Here is a 19,581-nt window from a genome sequence, read left to right as displayed (position 1 = left end):
TAAGCATGCAGAACATAAGGATACATATCTCATGGAGACAGGTTGCCCGTGTAAAGGCATCAGCACCGGCCATCCTTCGCCATCAGAGGAGACAGTGGACAGTAGATAGAGTTCGGCAATTTTTCCAACGAAGCCCCACGAAGTCGGTTCGGAAACAGGGAATTGAGTTAGCATTGCCCTACTCAACAGTCTGGGATGCTATTCATAAGCGTTTGAAATTCAAGGCTTTCGCACTGTCTTCAGTATATTCATGTTGGGATTCCTGTGAAATGATGATTTCAAGGACAGAGTAGTCTTCAGTGGTGAGGTGACCTTTCATATCAACAGCAAAGTCAACAGACATAATGTTCGAATCTGGGGTTAAAAACACCCTCGACAAATCATTCAGCATACCGTCCGCGCCATGCTTCGCATCCTTTGGGGAATCCCTTGCGCTCGCCTTGTACACATCTAATCTTAGTATATTTGGATAGTCCATGTTGAGAGTCTGTGTGGGCCGCCTAATACCGCCCGTCTATCTCTTGTCGTTTTGCCAGAATTAGCCTTCAACGTTCATTTTCCCACCCTTTTAGACGTCCGTAACTCGGTTAGGAAGCCGAGATGGACATTGTGTTACATACATTTTTACTTATTTTTATCTGTAGAATCACCTCCCAAGCATTGTAAATAGGCTTTCTTTACACTATATATATATATATATATATATATATATATATATATATATATATATATATATATATATATATATATATATATATATATATATATAAGTTTTATGATGTACTTAATTATGTTACAAAATGATAATGCTAGTACTCATATTGCATTTGATTATGGATTAAAATAAAGGTACGCATTCTTTTCATAATATTTTATTACAATAAATTACAGAATACTTTAGAAACACAAGGTTCACTTGGAAAAGGTGACTAGACAAATAAATGGTAATTATATTCATTTATTTTATTTATCCTTTCTTAAAAGGTACTCTTTCTTATTTATTACTTCTTATAGAGGTAAACTGAAGTGACAAAAACAAAAAAAAAAAAAGTTGTTTGGTGTTTCAAACACCGGAATATTTACCGTTTATAGAAAACAAGGTAAACGTCCATGCATTGGTTTCTTAAAATAAAAATCATACATAAACAATAAATTTCGTGAATCGAAATTACTCAGATTTTGTGATTAAACAAAGTGTGCTAATTATGCCATGAAATTTAATGATATTAAATATTTTCTATTGGTATTATTTTCAGGTTAAAAACTCTCGGTCTTTTTTTGTCAGAAATATAGAATTGCAACAAAAAAAATACATATTAAATATGCTTTTTGTATATATAGACATGTAATTTATACTTACTATTCCGAATTTAAATTAACATGAATTTAAGCTAAAATGTACACCTTTGTTCAAAAATTCTTGATACACCACCCAACTTGATTTAGAAGGCATTTTTTTTGACAAGCGTACGTAGGAAATTCTAATAATTTGGCTATAAATAAAGATTGCAATTGGCCAAAAGAAATATGTGTTTGTTTGACTTAATTCCAATTGTAGGTAAGAATGCCAAACTTTCCTAGAAGAGTTGGGTAGGCAGTTGTTTTTAACAAGATTATATTAAATAGTAATCACAAGGAACTCGAACTTTATGTTTCAGTCGCCCTGATTTCTAATGCTTACATTGGAGCATGCTCAGAAACCATTGAAATACAGTATGGTCCATAATTATGTATATATTTGACTGACTGTAGTATTTGTAATTCTGGACAAAGAGTATCGATATGGCAACGCTGTTTAGCCTGACAGTAGGGATAACAGTCACTTGTGACAGCAAGATGGAGCACCGCCACACTATGCCATGCCAGTACTAGACTTGCTGAACGAAGCATTCTGGAACAGCTGACTCAGTCGACGTTGATCTGTGGAGTGTCCAGGTCGATCTCCCAAGTTCACAACATCGGACTTTTTCTTAGGGGGTCTTTTAAAGGACAAAAGTGTATCAACATCACATACGCAATTTGACCGAACTATGGTAACCTATCACAGAACAGTTCCACAGGATACAATTACGACTTTGTCAAGTTGTTCGTGACAATGTTGCTCTTTGTCTCCAGGCATGTATCGATTTGGATGGTGCAATGTTGAACCATGCCATGGAGAATAGAGATTAAATTTTTTGTAAGGAAAGGTATGAGAGTAATGTATTTATGTTCAATTGTATGTTCAACATATGCTGCTGGTTTCTTTACCGCAATGTCTGAAGCATCGTATACATAATTATGAGCCACCCTGTACTATAAGTGATAAGTATTTTCTCATTCATTTTTTCCTGCTAGTGGTAAGATATGTACATTTTTTTTCATATAGCGATAACATTGTACAAATATTACTTTTTAAAACTATTTTTTGGCACAAAAATACTATTTTGAGCAGTCATACATATAAATAAATACATGTTCGCATTATCACACAGTCCCACACTTACATATTTCTCTGATATTCCACCTTAAACTTATCATTAAGTTATTTTTTAAACGCAAAAAAAAAATGTTGCGACACTTTTTTTTTGCGAGGTCTCTTGCTAAGTCTTCACTTGCACATATACAAACTCTCAAATATACACACATAAATTGTTTGAATATAAGAATACATTTTCACCATTAACACATTTGGATGCTTGACAAATTTTCCTTGGGTAAAATTTGCACAAATTTCAGAGATGAGTGAGCGATTTGTGAATATTTTCACACTTCATGAAAACGCTACTTCAGTGAGATATTTAGAATGGAATGACTCTCTTGTTTGAGCACAACGCTTGCATTGCCATATTGAAATTGACCATCTTATTTATGTAAGCTGGTCATCTTATTTATGTAAGCTGACCATGGACACATGTGATTGTCAATTCGATATACTAACATTCGTAAGTGTGATACAAACATGTATTTTTATATAAATATACTGAAGGATGTGCCGTGAAATTTTCAGACTTATCCCACAGATTAGTCATGTCTACTGCAGCTATAATTATGTACAAAGTTACGTAATACCAATAATCCCGTCTACTAGAACTTCAGTTTTTAGCACTTTTTTTTATTTTAAACCAAACAAATAATAGGCAGATGGATTATCAAAATATTACTAATCAATCACCTCTATCATCGAATTACGTCTGATGCAGTTTCTCATTACTTTTTTTATAAAACTGGGATATGTAATGAATGAAAATTTGAAACTTTAAGCAGATATCCATGTAAAACTAAGGCGTAAATAATCTCTCCATTAGGACAGATACTCGTAAGTCACAAAGAGGTATTCCAATTACGTGGTAAAGTGTGGTGTATTTATTTTATGTTACGATTAAGACTATGTTCATGCATTTTGTATTCTGTGCATTCTTTTAATAATTAACGACTTCCTCATATAATTGAAAATATGGTTTCAGGTTTAGAGTTACGAAAAGATGGTTGACAACAGAAAACTTGAAAGTAAAGGATATCATAAGAAGTATTTAGCTACAATTGGGAGTTTGTTTTCATTAACTTAGGTGTTCTGGTATTCTAAAGCCTTTAGCTAATCTGTTTCTTTCGCATAAGAGTTTCCATCTTCAACATCTCCATCAATTTTTAATAATCATTTTACTCTTGCAATGTTCCTTTCTGTAACATATTTTTGTTACATCTCTAACAAGGCAGTTTGTTTTCAAAAAATATTATTCTAAACAGTTCTTTTTCTCTTTATTTAACCATCCCTTGAACTCCACCAATACTTCCTCATTTCAATAGTTATTTGTTCCACCCAGCTAAGTTTTCAGAAACATTTCGAATTCTTGTAATCATTTGTTGAAGTAATATGATGTCAATCTGCCTTAAACAGTGCAAAACTTTACCCGAAATGCTTGATGAGTCTTACCCATCAATTTTCTATTTAGAAAACCACGAGATTATTAAATAGTTGTCTTGTATGAAAATGTCGATGGTAATAACTTCTTATTAATTTTCTTGTTTTGTGTGACGGTAAGCTCAACAAAGCTCTTAAAATTTAAATTAAGTATTGGAATGTGAATAAATTTTAGGAATGTTACATGTTCGAGCAATCAATCTCTGATTGTAATGCATCGATCTAAATTTGATTACAGATTCAATGTGCTATATTAAAACAAATAGATATGCGACTCGTATAAGCTTCACGTTTACATATAAAAGTTCTTTGATTGGCTGAAAATAAGGTTTGGCTTGTGTGTCTGGACTCAAATATGGCATCAAATGCTTATCCTATATACTCTTAAAACCTTTGGTACTGTCTGACTATGTTTATTACTGTTTTACAATGAAGAAACTTTATAGCTCAGTGCTAACAGTTGTATGAACGCATCTCCCTTGAACACTTGTTCTCACTATAGGAATAACATTTAATAAGAAACCTGATAATCACTGAACCAAGTGTTTACAGCTAAACTCATTCTGGTTACACTATCATCATAAATCAGGTAAGTAACAGGAATCTGTGTATTCTGATTCTATACAGAATCTTCGCTTTTCATTTGTATAGGTTGTACATTTCGGGAACTGACACAGATGTTTTATCAGCAATATATTATAATGCAATAGCAACAAATGGGCTATTTCTTTAGCAATGTGTGCGGGATATGCAACGTTGAACACAAACAATTTCTTTCTTATGCTTTTTCGCGCTAGGCATGCTAATAAAAATGATTAGAAACTAATGTCCCTATTGTCATGTCAGCTCGTATTGTCTCCACATTGTCCATATGGCCAAAAGGGCACACGAGAGAAGTAACCATATATTTATGTGTTTCTGCTGACTGTGTGAGTGAGTATTAATCAAAATGGCGTTGGAAGGATCTGTAGGTGCTACTTCATTACAGTACTGTTCATCACAGCAGGAGGTACAAATCTGAAAACAAAAATCAAGTTCATTATAACTACGAAAATAAGTATAATTATACACTTTATGTGCTATACTTATATGTTTTCAAGACTGATTTCTTAATTTCAAAAATAGGCCCAAAATTTTGAGTTTACAGAAATATATTGAATGCTACTTAGAGATGAAACGTTATTTCCTTTGAACAAACACGATTGAAATTCATGAATTTACATTTAAAATGCAAATTTTGAAACATCATTATCAATATTTTGATTTTGACAAAGATTCACAAAAATTGAAAAATGAAATCTTTAAGTTTTACATCCCACGGTTATGCTAGCTAGGCAAAAGGAGATGGTGATGATGATAAAGGAATAGAATGGTGTGATGAATAAACTGGGAAAAAGCCGGAAAGCCCCTAGAAAACCGAAGCACACCGTGTTTATCTACTACAAGGTTACAAAAATTGACAAACCTTCACAAGTTTCAAAATAAAACTAGATAGAACAATCTAAAAAACACCGAAAAAGTTTAAATTACATAAAAAATTAAGTATACCAATACAAAACGTTTATGTATTTTAAAAGTTCTGCAGAACATTGCTTCAGACAATTTTTAAAGTTTTAGTACTTTTTATTTTCAACAAACTAAAACAAAAATTATTATAATTTTTGAACGTTATGAATTTGATAATATAATAATAATAATACCATTTGAAATAATGATTCTAAAATAATATTCTAACCTTCCTCTTTGCTTCAGCTAGAATTTCTTTTATATTGGTATAAGAAAATGCATGTTTGCAAAGAATAGGAAATTACGTTTAGCATTCTAAGCATTAGAAGCATTCTAAGAAGGTAATGAATGCGTAATGTTTTCTGATTATTACTTTCATTGTTTGTACTCAAACATTCAAAACTTTAATATTACCAACTTTTCTTTTATGCATTCACAGATTATTTAACAAATTTCCACATAAAATTTCTAACGCATACTGAATTAATCACTTACATGAGAATCAATCCATATGGAGTAATCCAATGAAACTCGCTTGATCATTTTAATTTACGTATATATTATTACTATGTTAATTGGCAACATAGAACTTAAAGAAAAATAAATAATCTTAGTCCATTTGTGAATGGTGGTCATTTCTGTTGAGCACCGCGTGCCAATTATTGACTTTGTAGACTTTAGCGTAAAATTGTATATATCTTAGAACAGGATTATTCTAAAACCTTGCAAGAAACACAATTTTATTCAGGACTTCTTCATCTTCAATTTTATGACTTAGCATGTAAAGCCTTAATAGGTTCAAACGCTAGTAGGTGAAAATTACGTCTTAACTTTAATATCGGAATTTAACAAATTCTCCTTTTAGGGCTGAAGTTTCCAATGAAGAAGCGAAATATCAGATATCAAATTTGATTCTTTTTATTATAATTAAATATGGTACTGTAGCCACCATAGCTGGAGTAACAATACTAATATATCCTTATATTCTTTGTGAAATTATGTAATTTTTGCAAAGTTCGAAATATGAAATATCGGGTGCGGCATGGAATATGAAGTTAATTATTTCACAGCATACACAGCTATATAATACAAAACTATAGTAAAAAATTCAATTTTGATATTTGAATTTAAACTAAGTTACAGATATTCAAATATTGCACGGAAAATGCATATTTTCGCCACTCCTAGCCATTTGTTACTGAACTACAGTAAATACTTTACCAACTCAAATCATAAAACAGATTCTTTTAATTTGTTATTTCTATTTTAATGTTGAATTACTTACGTTTTAGAATAAACTTATAAGATTCAAATAAAATAATCCAATTTTGTAAATTAAATAAAATTGGTAACTAATCAAGAATAAAAATGAAATATTAAGAGCAGTAAGAAATAAAAAAAAACACTGTTAAATATAAAAATTGTTATTCTAACTGAGCTAACAATAAGCTCCAGGAAGTAAACTACAATGTCACTGCATCTTCATTATTTACATATGTTAATCATTTTGAACTTTGTCTTTCCAATTAGATAACGCTCATTTATGTGTCGCTTTGCAATAACCTCTGACGTTTTCGTTTATATAACACTAATTGCTTCTAAAATTTTAACGTTATCTGGATATTTTACAATTGGTTTTCTAAGTGTAAATAGATTTCTGTAGAATAAAGAAATAATGAAAATATAATACAAAAGATATATTTGGTGCGTGGCCAAAAGGAATTAAGTAAAAAAAGGAAGTATTTTCAGCAGAGCCCAAACAAACTTCAAAATATATTGACATAAGCCCTTATTACCGACTAAATGTTAAAAAAAAAAAAAGATTAAGTTACATTTACCATGGCATCCAGACAAATACACCCACAATACCAACACAAAATACGCTGTTGAATTGTCAACATTGTATCACAAACTGAAAATGGTCAAAAACTGTTTTAAGCTCGTTCGACTATGGACGAAAGAAAATGTATATTATACAAATTCGAATTACAATAATGGATAAAGGAAATTCCATGTATCAGCACCAGAATAAATTGATCAAGGCATTATGGAGCATGGGGGTGAATGCAACAAAAGCTCAGAACGCATTATTTTAACTTTACTATTCATGAATGAGAATAAGTAAAGTGAAAAGACTTATCTACTTTGAGGCTTGAATTCAGTAAAGTTGAAGAATCATGAGGCTAAAGTTGAATGAAATTTATAGGATATAACATCACACATTTTTACGTTTGAAATTTAAGTACAAAAGACGTTCGGATATTGATAAATAGTTAAGTTTAGGCAGACAATTCCAAAGTCATTCTTAAATCTTTCTCAATAGTCAAAATATTGAATTATTATCTGTGTGAACAACCATGAATGGAAATTCCTAATATTGATTCCTCATTTGCTCTCATTTTTATGTACTGTATATGCATGAGGAGCTAAGAGATAATAGATGTTGAGTATTAGTGAGCTTGGAATATATATATTAAGATAAAAAAAAGTCCTCTAGTAACTATTTTAAGGAATGGGACGTGGAGTAGATCGATAATTAAATAAAGATATTCACAAAATAAAGAACATCGCAGCAGTAGATCGAGGCACGCGGTGGAAACTTCGTTGCAAATGATGGCCTTGCGATAATCTTTAGTAAAAGAACAGCTTTCTATTTCTTTTAATGAAGTAAATTCTTTTTTAGTTTTAAGTGTTGCGATTATGCAATGTTGTGAGCAAAAGGGTAGCAAATGTAAGTGCTTAAACATAGCAGAAACAGTTCAATGAAGAACTTGAGAAGAAAACCTGCAGGGTACGATGTTGTCTATCTTACGCACACACACATAATCTTATATTGAACTGATTCCATTCAGCAGAAGAGAATACTGTACTACTAAGATGTACCCAACATCCCTTCATTTATCTTCCATTCCAATGCTTCTGATATCATTGATATCAACAGATAATTGATAACTTTTCAGACTTACCGTTTCATTTTTGGTTGATCTACATCCTACAGTCTTACGTGTACACTCCGATGCAAGAGCACACCTTTTGTTGACAAAAGTGCTTTGCCCTGATGTGTCCATCACATGCACGGTATGGCAGAAGGCTGTTCCTGCAAAAAAGGTTTAAAATAATGATTTTTTTTTTAATTTTTGGAAATGAGGAATATATTCATTTATAAATAGAATTTCACAGATATATGATAATGTTATTTTACATTGGAAACAACATTGGGAGATGAAAGCAAATTTGTGCAAAGGATGTGATCCTGACTTATATTGAAAGGTGACATGTTCCTTTCAGTAGACTAACGTCTATTCCTGTGACCTCAATTTAAATTTGTGCAAAAAGAGATTTGGATATTTAGGCTCTAACTTTGTCGTCTTCAATAGTATCATGATAGTATTTACTTAAGGCAGACAAAATGAGAATTCTCCTGAAATAACGTGACATGCAGGCTAGCGGAAATGCACTCACATTAGGGCATCGAGTTACGAAGGCGTTCAGCAATTTCACTACCCAATTATTTTCACTACTAAAAAGCTTCCATTCACAAATACTGAGAAAAGACCGCCAATCCTACGCTAATCCTTGCATAATTTCATGAAGTTTTACCCTGTTTATCAAAGATTGCATTTCGTTGATGTATTAATATGGTATGCAACTACACATTGAGAGCTCAAAGGAAACGCTTATTTTAATCATCCCATTACTGGTCTTCCATATTTACAAAGCCGATGGATAACAAAGCTCTCCGGCGAAGTGTCTTCTGTGGAATAAACATTGTAACTCACACTCTCATGTATCCACGTGGAGACACAGAAAGAGATGGTGACAGAGTACAATATACGTTTGGGAGAAAAGGAAGAAACTATGAATAATTAATTGAGCGCAGAAACACATTATTTTTCTCTCTCCTTTTTACAGCTTTCCTATTAGCATCACGATACGCACACAGTAATTAAAGCTTCTCTGTTAACAAAAATCAAAGTATGGTTAAGAAATAATTGGAAATAAAATATAGACCCACTCGATTTGAGAAACAAAAAAAAAAAAAAAAGAGAGAGAGAGAGAAAGAAATTTTTTATGTGTTGTATTTTGGAAACCTGGAGATATAATTATCTTTTTCGACAGCAAAAACATTTTACCGCAAACATACATGCACATATATACAATATCAGTCTATATGTAAAAAAAAACTACAACTGGTAAGTTAAACAACTTGGTAGCTTTTTGAATGAAATATTGTTCCTCCACACCCCATTGGAATACAGTATGAGATATCGGCTCTCAACTGCATTTAGAAAAACAACCGCTCCCATTAATAATGGAGCAAACTGTTATTACTTTAGGTTTGGCAGTGTTGTTTTTCACTGGTTTCTAATCTTTCCTTGCTTAAAATAAGTAGAAATAAACATTTACATTGACACGCTATAATAACTTTTTTTCAAATCTTTCCATAATTGAATCTGGAACTCATAACCAGGGACGTCCACAGATTTTTTTCAGATGGCAAAAGACCGATTTAGGAAGGGACAGAGAACCGACTCGAAGAGGAGCAAAAGATGTCCCAAGGAAAAAAGACCTATTCCAAGGGAAAATGGCCAATTTAAGGGGGCTAAAGACCGATTTCAAGGGAAAAAAGACCGAATCCAAGCGGAAAATGGCCAATTCCAAGGGGGATAAAAGACCAATTCCAAAAGGATAAGACCGATTCCAAAGAGGGTAAAAAGCCCGATTCGAAATGGAGCGAAAGAATGATTTCAAGGGGGAAAAGATCGATTCCAAAGAGAAAAAAGAGCGATTCCGAGGAGAAAAAAAAAACGATTCCAAGTGGAGCAAAAGACGTCTCCAAGGGGCAAAAGACCGATTCCAAAGGGGAAAAGACCGATTCCAAGAGAAGCAAGAGACCAACTTCAAGGGGGAAAAGATCGATTAGAAGTGGGGAAAACCCGATTCCAAGGGTGAAAAAAACGATTTCAAGTGGGGAAAAGATCGATTTCAAGTGGAGAAAAGACCGATTCTAAGGGAAAAAGGACAGATTCCAATGGAAAATTTACAATACCAGGGGAGTCAAAGCAATATCCGGCTTTAGTCACACTTCTTTCCCATTGCTTAGCCGATAAATGAAATCTGAAGATTGTAATATGAAGACGTCTTCAACCATACAATGCACTTCCCTAAGTCGTTCCTCCCAAAAAAAAAAAAAAAAAAAAAATGATCGAGATGTCAAAATAAAGATGGTAGTTGGTGAGAGAAACGTCAGCAGAGTGCGCCGAGTGAAGAAAGAATTAAAATCGTAACTCATGAGGAGTGTTTACACGCCGTTTACACGCTTTTTCATTGTCATGCAATATTATGAATCCTTTTTGTTGGTGATTGGTGAGCGCTCGCAGATAAGTTTGCTGTGCATTTCATGAAATTGAAGCACGTAAACGATCTGCAGTGACGGTTTCGCTTCGGTCGAGGAAGACATGATTTCATTTTGAGTTTGGCGTCCCTTTCAACAGCAAGTCTATATGAGACACAGACATACAGCTTAACTTGGGATCCGTAGCACATGAACTCCAGCCAAGAATAGAATCCGGGACTCTCACGCCGAACACGCGTACGCTAACCACTTTGCCACTAGGAAGCTGCAAGATATGATAGATCAACACAATATAGGACACCATATCACTAAAACACCTTATATGGGAGCTTCCCCGTGGTTAAATGTTTAAGGTTTATGCTTTTGGTGTGGTTGACCCTGGTTGGATTCTCAGTGGGAGCTCATGTTGTTTGCTTCAAACGTTAAGCTGTGTGTCCACGTCTAGCCGTAGTGATGAAAGGGACGCTAACACCAATCGAAAAAAAAATAACTCAACGCCTTCTGCAGGATTTGAAAACCATCTAGTCACTTTCCACTCACTGCTCCCGGCGTTTGCATTGAAAAACCACGGTATTCTCAAGAGTTTATCAACTATACAACATGCACGTGTGGTGACGCACAGAAATTGAGTTGATTTTGAGTTTAACGTCCCGTTCAGCAACGATACTGTATGAAACGTGGTCGTACTGATTAACGCGGAATCCGAACCAGATGAACTCCTGTCGGGATTCTAACCCGGGTCTCCTACGCCAAAGGCGTATGCGCTAACCGCTTAGACACGAAGGAATTCTTGTATAAAAATTATTACAACACAAATAAAGAGAGAGTCAGAGTAAAGCTTACCTTCTGGGCAAGGCCTGTCAATGGCGAACTTGTTACACACCTCATTATCACTAACGTTGACGCAAGTGTAGCACGTAATAGCTGAAACAAGCAAACAAAATCAAAATGGCATTATTTAAAATACGAAATGATGTTTACACAATGAAAGTTTAACGCACAATCAGAAACAAGCTAATTAGAAACCTCGCTATGACATAATAAACAAACAATGCATGTTAGAATACATTACAATCTCTCTCACAATGAGATGAGAAGGAGATGAAATCGGTAGAAATAATGCAACGAAAAAGACTCAGCTCGTTTCGGGTGCTACGACTAAGAATAATTAACTAGCAGATTTTTTTTTTTTTTTTTTTTTTTTTTTTTTACTATTACATATTGGATATTTTCATGGCTTTACTACAGTTGTTCACAATATCATTTACCTGGCGCCCTCAGCGTACTTTGTTCTCCCTTTCGGAAACCCTACATAAGTCAGGCTCCTCCCCTTAATTTTCGTTCATCATATGTCTTATACTTCAACCCCTTTTCAGTGGCGGATCTAGAATATAAAAACTGGGGAGGCAGCCAGATCCCAGACTAAGATAGGTATATCATGATTCTACTATGAACTTTTAGAAATATATAAATAATAGCTTAAATCATTTTTGTCAGTTAGACAACTGGGGGGCCTAGGCCATCCGACTCCGGGTTAGATCCGCCACTGCTGCTTCTGTGATTTCAGATTCAGCAGTAAATTCTCAAATTTCGATAATAATAATAATAATAATAATAATAATAATAATAATAATAATAATAATAATAATAATAATAATAATAATAATAATAATAATAATAACAACTATATGCTTACCAATTTATACTTATTTCCATCAAGCCTTTTCCATACCAATATCGTTGCAGTATGATTCTTTAGCCACTTTGTTTTCAATGAAACAATAATGCTTACTCAATAGTTATATTTTGCTTGTGAGATGTTTAACGGCTCATTTTTACAACATTTGTAATACAGTATTTATAAATAAGAATCAGAGGCGGATAAAGGTAAAAACTGAGGGGGCAGCAAGAACCCAGACAATGAAGAATATATCATGAATTTACTAAAACATTTAAAAAAAATAATAGCTTAAATTATTGTTGTAACTCAGAAAACTGGGGACCAAGGCCGACTCAGGGCTAGATCCACCACTGCTAAGAATTCCAACTTTTTTTTCCCATTTCAGTCACGTCTAAGAGGAGTAATTGTTAACCTTGCAAGAAAACAGACAATTTGTTTCATATCTTTAAAGCCGGAAGTCACACTGAAACATTTCTTAACAGTTGGAGTAAATTTGTATCGTGATGTTGAATGATTCCAACCGAAAGCAATATATCCAATTGGAGAAGTTTCAGAGATTGATTAGGATTTAATAGGCACTTTTTTTCATTTTGGTACTTTTATACGCACTTACTTGTAACAGATTTCAACTCTAAGAAACCGGAATATTTGGAAATTTGAAAATTATTACATTGCATTGGATCATAATTGATACGTTTCCATGTACGTTATACTAGAATGTGGTCCTATTTTTACATTTTGTATTTCTGCAAATTTCCAACTAGGGCGAATTTAATCTTTGAATGTTTTTGATTGATTCAATACGAAACACTTAAGGTCGATGGAAGATAAATACTAACTTTGAATTAAACTCAAATAAATGATATAAGAGATATCATGGAACAGATGGAACAGAGATATCATGATACAAGAGATAAAATGACAGAATTGGTGTGGGAGACCCGGGTTCGATTCTCGGCCTGGAGCTCACGTAGTTCGGATTCCACGTTAATCAGTAGGTACACGTCTCATATAGCCTCGCTGCTGAAAGGGACATTAAACTTAAAATCAACTCAAGAGGACAGATGGAAAATCCCCATTGAGTCGAACGATAGATAGTGGCCTATATATGGAATGAACTTAAAAACTCATGCAATAATCTACCCTAACTTACCTCATGTACTAATCTAAATTAACTTCTATCTGGTGCTTGGGGTCCCAGGTTCAAACCCAGCCCCCGCCAAGTGAACTTTGTGGTGGACAAACACCGTGTGCGTGGGTTTCCTCGGGGTTCTCCCCTTTCCTCCCACTTTCTTGATTGCGCCATTTCATTCATTAGTCATCATCACCGTCTCCTTTAGCCTAACCGGCATAACCATGGGACGTAAAACTCAAAGATTTCATTTCATTTTTTTCTAAATTAACTTATACTATGGAGTGACCCTAACCTCATTCACTAATTTAACCTAACCTATACTATGGAATGAACCTAACCTTATACACCAATCTAAACTACAATATACTAGGGACCAATATCTTCAAAACTGTATTTCGACTTTGGTCGTTCGAATTTTCGTATTCAGATAACGATAACAGAACAAATTAGGAATAACTGATTCTGGAACCTTGGTGCTAAAATAGGATGACAAAAAAAATTCCAAACAAACAAAGCATTATCTGTTTTCTATCACCGAGATATTAATTATCATATATTATTTTATTATATAGTTTCTTCTATTATCAATCAAGGCTTATGGGTTGAAATCAAGTTATTGTGTTGGAATTCCATGCATATCTTTCTGGCGTGTGGAACGAGGGTCAGTCAGACAGCCACGATATTTCTGGATAATGATGTTACAGTCAATTGTTATAATCTTTATAGTACCCTGTAGTTACGTGAAAGACATAAGGATATACTAAGACCATAAAGAAATGATAAATAAAATGCTTTACTTTCTCAAATACAATGAACAATCAATAGTTTTGAGAGATACTGTTCCATCCTTCGATTAAAATATTTTATTAAATATAAAAGGCTAGTTTTATTTATCGATTTTCTACATTATGATTATTACTAGGTTTCATAACCGTATACTAAGTGCCATAAAATGCTTGATACTCGCAGTTCTCTATTGATTAATATATTAGTCTAGTCAACAGTACGAAACAATAGTACTTGAAATATTCTTCATTGACTAGTGTAGTAGCTAGATAACGAGAACACGATCTGTTTGCCTACTCTTGATTGGTATGCGTAGTAGGTACTTAACAAGGACATTATACGTACATACAAGCTGATTCTAATGTTAGTGAGATCTTACTGTTAAAACGTCTTCCTAAATCCACTCAGTGCATTGCAGTCGATTTGTATACAACTTTGCAATTAACTGGGACTCTTAATGCAAATTTTCTTTTCAATTTGTTCATTGTTAGTAATATCTACAGTATGATATATATAGTGCACAATATATAGTCTACAGTATATATATATCTAAAGTATTTTTCTATCTAACACTTTTTTCTAAATCTAATTTTATCTAACATTTTTTTCCTCTGCAATTTGAACGATGAAGAGAAAACAGTAAACTGCTCCTTGTAGCTGATTTGCAATGCGCATGCCTCTCGGATGCGAGGTTTTTGCTTTCATTTCCGCATTAAAGTTTCGATCTTAAGTCACTGTCGAAAACCTATTCGAGATCTTGTTGAATTAAGAGGTAGTATAGTCCGGTCTAGAAAGCCACAAATAATTGAATTTGATGTGTAGATAACCCATCATACTCTTGAACATAAGCTGTATGCCTAATCTAACTTTACGATAGCTAGAGCGAGAGAATTTCATTTAGTTTAGCATAATACACTAAAACTATGCAGGATATACATTTTTTTTACTTCAATACATATCAATTTATTGGATTTAAAGTCGTATCAAAGAGAGAAAAAAACAAATTTACAAATTAAAACATGGGAACCCGTTGCTCCAACGATTGAGCGTTTACTTCTGGTGCGAGGATATCCTAGTTATATCCCTCGGTATGTGAGGTTCAGGCAGATAATACTGTTTTTTTTTTGTATCTATCGGTGTTCTTTATTTTGATGCTCCCACCAGTTTTTCAATAATCACTCACTTGCTCTTGTATTCCGTGTTCGTTAGCTTACCGGGTCGTTAAACTAATATTTAATTATATTTCATTTTTTTATCTGGTAATATAGCATAAAATTACGGTCTTGAATACACTTTTGTAAGTACACCATAATTTGTACTGTGTATATACATATATTTATCGTACTGATCTAGCAGTGGAATCTCATTAACCCTGCACCACTCGCGCGGTGTTAGGTATCAACAACCCTCGCGTGGGGTAACAGTGACCCCAATTTATATTAAACATATTTTTTATGTACGAAAAATGTTGCAGTAAACAACTAACTAATTGTTGGCCTTGAATTAGACAATACAGCAGACAGGTAGTACGGTGGCCGGGTCAGAATTGCCAACTGTCTAGGAGAGCCAAACAAAAAATATCCCTCTGGGGTCATATTTACCCTGCGCGAGGGTTGCAGGGTTAAGAACAAGTTGTATTATACTATTAAAAATCATTCTGTTTTGGTAAGGAACCTATGGTCACTTGGAAACTGGTTGTTATTTTGTGCTAGCGTATTTTTCTTTTAATGTATTAATTGCGATATTGTAAACATATTTAATCTCATCTTTATTCTTATGATTAGCGGAATGGTTTGGACTTAAAATGTTCAAATATAGTTTGAGAGATTTACACCTTGTACGTAGGTCTAGTAATAAGAAATAAATGTGAAGAATATTCAAAGGTAGTGATTTATGTATTATAAGATTACAGTCAGTTGAGTCCTTTTTTTACAAATTTTCTTGTACATATTGTATTGGGTCTACAGGGATACTAGTTTTATTATACGTTAATTAAAATAATAGCAACTTCTTAGCCCTAATCTGAAATCTTAAAAGTGATGGCCGAGGTAATTTTCAATACACACCCTTCATATAGCAGAGATAATTTTCAAACACCTCTGCATTCAATCAAAATCTTCCACTCTAATTCAATTAACCATAGAAAGGGCTGTCTTTATAGAATATTTGTTTCACGTTTCAGATCAGTATTTCCTATTATTTTAAGGAATATAGATAGTTCCTAGGCTTACTATTGGAATGAGTAAGGTCATAAGCACAAAGAAATCTTTCAATTTAAAGTCATAATTAGGCAAAGGGAGACAACGATTAACCTTTAAGTACTATGGACGAGAAGAATCACGTAACTACTATGGAACGGTCTGTCAGACCGCATTGTTGTTTCACATTTTGTGAATAGTAGTTTCATTGCTTATTTTTTAAAATGATATCCTAAGTAGTGGCAGACGAACTTCTACACCCGAAAGCTGGAATGTTAACGGTACTTTACGTAATAATGATGTTCTAACATGGTTCTTTAATGGATGTTGTCAGATGGTGGCATGTATGTCATTATGGGTCGATGACCTGCTTACGTGTGTTGGAAAGTTGTTATATTTTTGTTTTTAGTTGTGCTGACATGGAAAGGTCATGTGGTCTTTTTCGAGTGTGTATGCGTGTCTGTAGAGACTTTATACTGTCTATTTTTAAAAATAATAATAATAATGGAAATTTGAATTGGTTTGATTTGAATTAAATCCGTATTAGTGATTAAATTAATATTTATATTCTCCTAATAATTTAGTCGGAATAACTTATTTTATGGATCGATTTCTATGAAATCTCATAAAGAGAAACTTGTTTCGAACAATATGTGAGAGAGAATAAAAGATTACACGAACAATATGTGATAGAATAAAAAAGATATTATACAAATGGATTTAATTTAACCTCTCGTAATAAATTTACTCGAGAAATATATATAACTTGGAAAAATGAAATATTTGAGTCCCACCTGTTAGGCTAAAGGAGATGGTGATTATTTTATTTGTTAAAAATAAGAAGCTCAGAACACTTATAATGTGTGACACGCATTGGGATCGAACCGGGACCCTTAGCACCGGTGGTGTATACTGTATTGTACTGTGAATAAACCCGGGACCCTTAGCAACGGTGGTGAACGTTGCATTGTACGAGGATTGAATATTGGACCCTTAACACCAGAGATGAACGTTGCATTGTACGGGGATTGAATATGGGACCCTTAACACTATTGATGAACGCTGCATTGTACTGAAAATGAACTTGGGACCCCAAGCACCAGAGGTGAATGTTGTATTGTACTGAAAATGAACCTGGTACCCTTAGCACCAGAGGTGATTGCTGTATTGTATTGGAATTGAACCCGTGGTCCTTAGCAACAGAGGTGAACGGGGCATTGTACGGGGATTGAATATGGGACCCTTAGCACAAGAGATGAATGCTGTATTGTACTGGAATTGAACCCGTGGCCCTTAGCACCAGAGGTGAACGCTGTATTGTAGTGAGAATTATTGCAATTCTCACATGTAAATTGGCGAGAAAAAAAAAACATATGGGAAATACGTAGTGTGATTTGAATGGATTATTTATTCATCGTTTTATTGATTTGTTTATTTATTATAGTTAACTCCGTGTTTACAGCCAAATTTGAAATACGGAGCGAATGATTGTTCTTCCGTCTCTGAGAGAAGTCGAGCTTAGAATGAACAGAGTTTTATTTTTGTAAATTCCATTATTTCCGGGTCGTTGCCTTACACGCTTTCTCCTTGCTCCCGATAGAACTATGACTTGTGACACGCATGTATAGAGTGTCAATGCACTTTCTAATTTTATTTCCGCTTGTACTGGAATAACCTTAGACGCTTTTCCCTTGCTTGTTGGAACTTTGACTGATGACATACTGAAATATTTTTCCATTAACGATGATTGTCACGTCGATACTTATCGGCAGTGATGAAGAAGACAGATAGAAATTCGATGTTTCTTCCCCCTTTAGAAGATGTTTTGGACAAACACGTAAATGTATTTTTGTGGCAATATATAATATCTGATGAAAGTTTTACATGTAGACATTTTCCTTAATTAGATGAGATCCGTACATTGGTAGAAGACTCAAATGTTGATACCATGTCTGAATGAGATTTCTCCAGCGGTTGACGAACTTGAAAATAAGAAATTTTTAGATTTCTCGCTGTGGCAATGAATGAATAAACGATGTTAGCGGACATGATGACATTATTTATTTATTTATAATTAATGAAATCGGGTTGAAAATATGATGCTTGGGGGAGGGACATAATGAAATCCTTATATATATATATAAATAGTATTGAAATAAAGTTTGTTATTATTGTTTTTACACAGTTCCACAGTGTGTGTGTGTTGATCTTTTGTGTGTTGAACTTTTTTGTGAGTGATTTAACAGAACGAACTCTAATTTTTTAAGGTGAGAACTTTTTAATGCCATGTATTATTCACTTCATTATAATTAAGTAAATAATACACGATTTGCTTCTGAGAAACATTATCGGGGGAATAAACCTACGACCATTTTTTGTAATCATGCAAGAGGGACATTATTATTATTATTATTATTATTATTATTACTATTATTATTATTATTATTATTATTATTATTATTATTATTATTATTATTATTATTATTATTAGAAGCTCATTCTTATTTGCATTTTTACCGATTGCTTGGTACACAAGCTAATAGCAGCTACGCTGCGATTATTTATTCTCTCGTTTGTTACACAAACTCGTTTTTAAATATTTTATTGGGTCGATTTCTATTTTTTTATTGGTTCGATTTCTATTTTTTATTGGTTCGTTTGCTAAGCAAGCTCAGAACACTTGCAGTGTGAACCTACAAATAATTTCGAAAATATTTTAAAAATAAGAAGCTCAGAACACTTGCAATGTGAATCTACAAATAATTTAAAAATTGCGAACATATTAAAAAATGTGAACCTACAAATAATTTCGAAAATTGCGAACATATTAAAAATGTGAACCTACAAATAAAAGGCCTAAAGACGGACCATTTACTTGTAGAGTTTTATTTGCTTAATTATAGGATGCTTAATTACAATATGTTTGATTCATTTGTTACGATTTTTTAACTGTTATACCGATCACTTTAAATCAGTTATACCTAATATATATATATATATATATATGTACGTTGTACA

At 33.4% G+C, this 19,581-nt stretch overlaps 1 protein-coding gene across 1 annotated transcript in view; it reads right to left on the bottom strand.

The window, feature by feature from the left end:
- Positions 1–901: 901 nt before the first annotated feature.
- LOC145674558 (ly6/PLAUR domain-containing protein 6B-like) overlaps positions 902–19,581 on the bottom strand; it is a 99,426-nt gene continuing 80,746 nt past the window's right edge. Inside the window, exons 3-5 of the mRNA XM_081744733.1 lie at positions 11,607–11,687; positions 8,374–8,504; positions 902–4,918 (exon numbers count right to left, since the gene is read on the bottom strand). Of these exons, the coding sequence (XP_081600859.1) occupies positions 4,739–4,918; positions 8,374–8,504; positions 11,607–11,687 (392 nt within the window). The 3' untranslated portion in view covers positions 902–4,738. The remainder of the gene's footprint in view (positions 4,919–8,373; positions 8,505–11,606; positions 11,688–19,581) is intronic.

The sequence above is a fragment of the Thermobia domestica genome, chromosome 17, assembly GCF_964235325.1.
Source record: "Thermobia domestica chromosome 17, izTheDome1.hap1.1, whole genome shotgun sequence".
In the NCBI taxonomy this organism is placed as follows: Eukaryota; Metazoa; Arthropoda; class Insecta; order Zygentoma; family Lepismatidae; genus Thermobia; species Thermobia domestica.
Note: the sequence above shows the minus strand (reverse complement) of the source record. Positions and strands in the feature narration are given on the sequence as shown.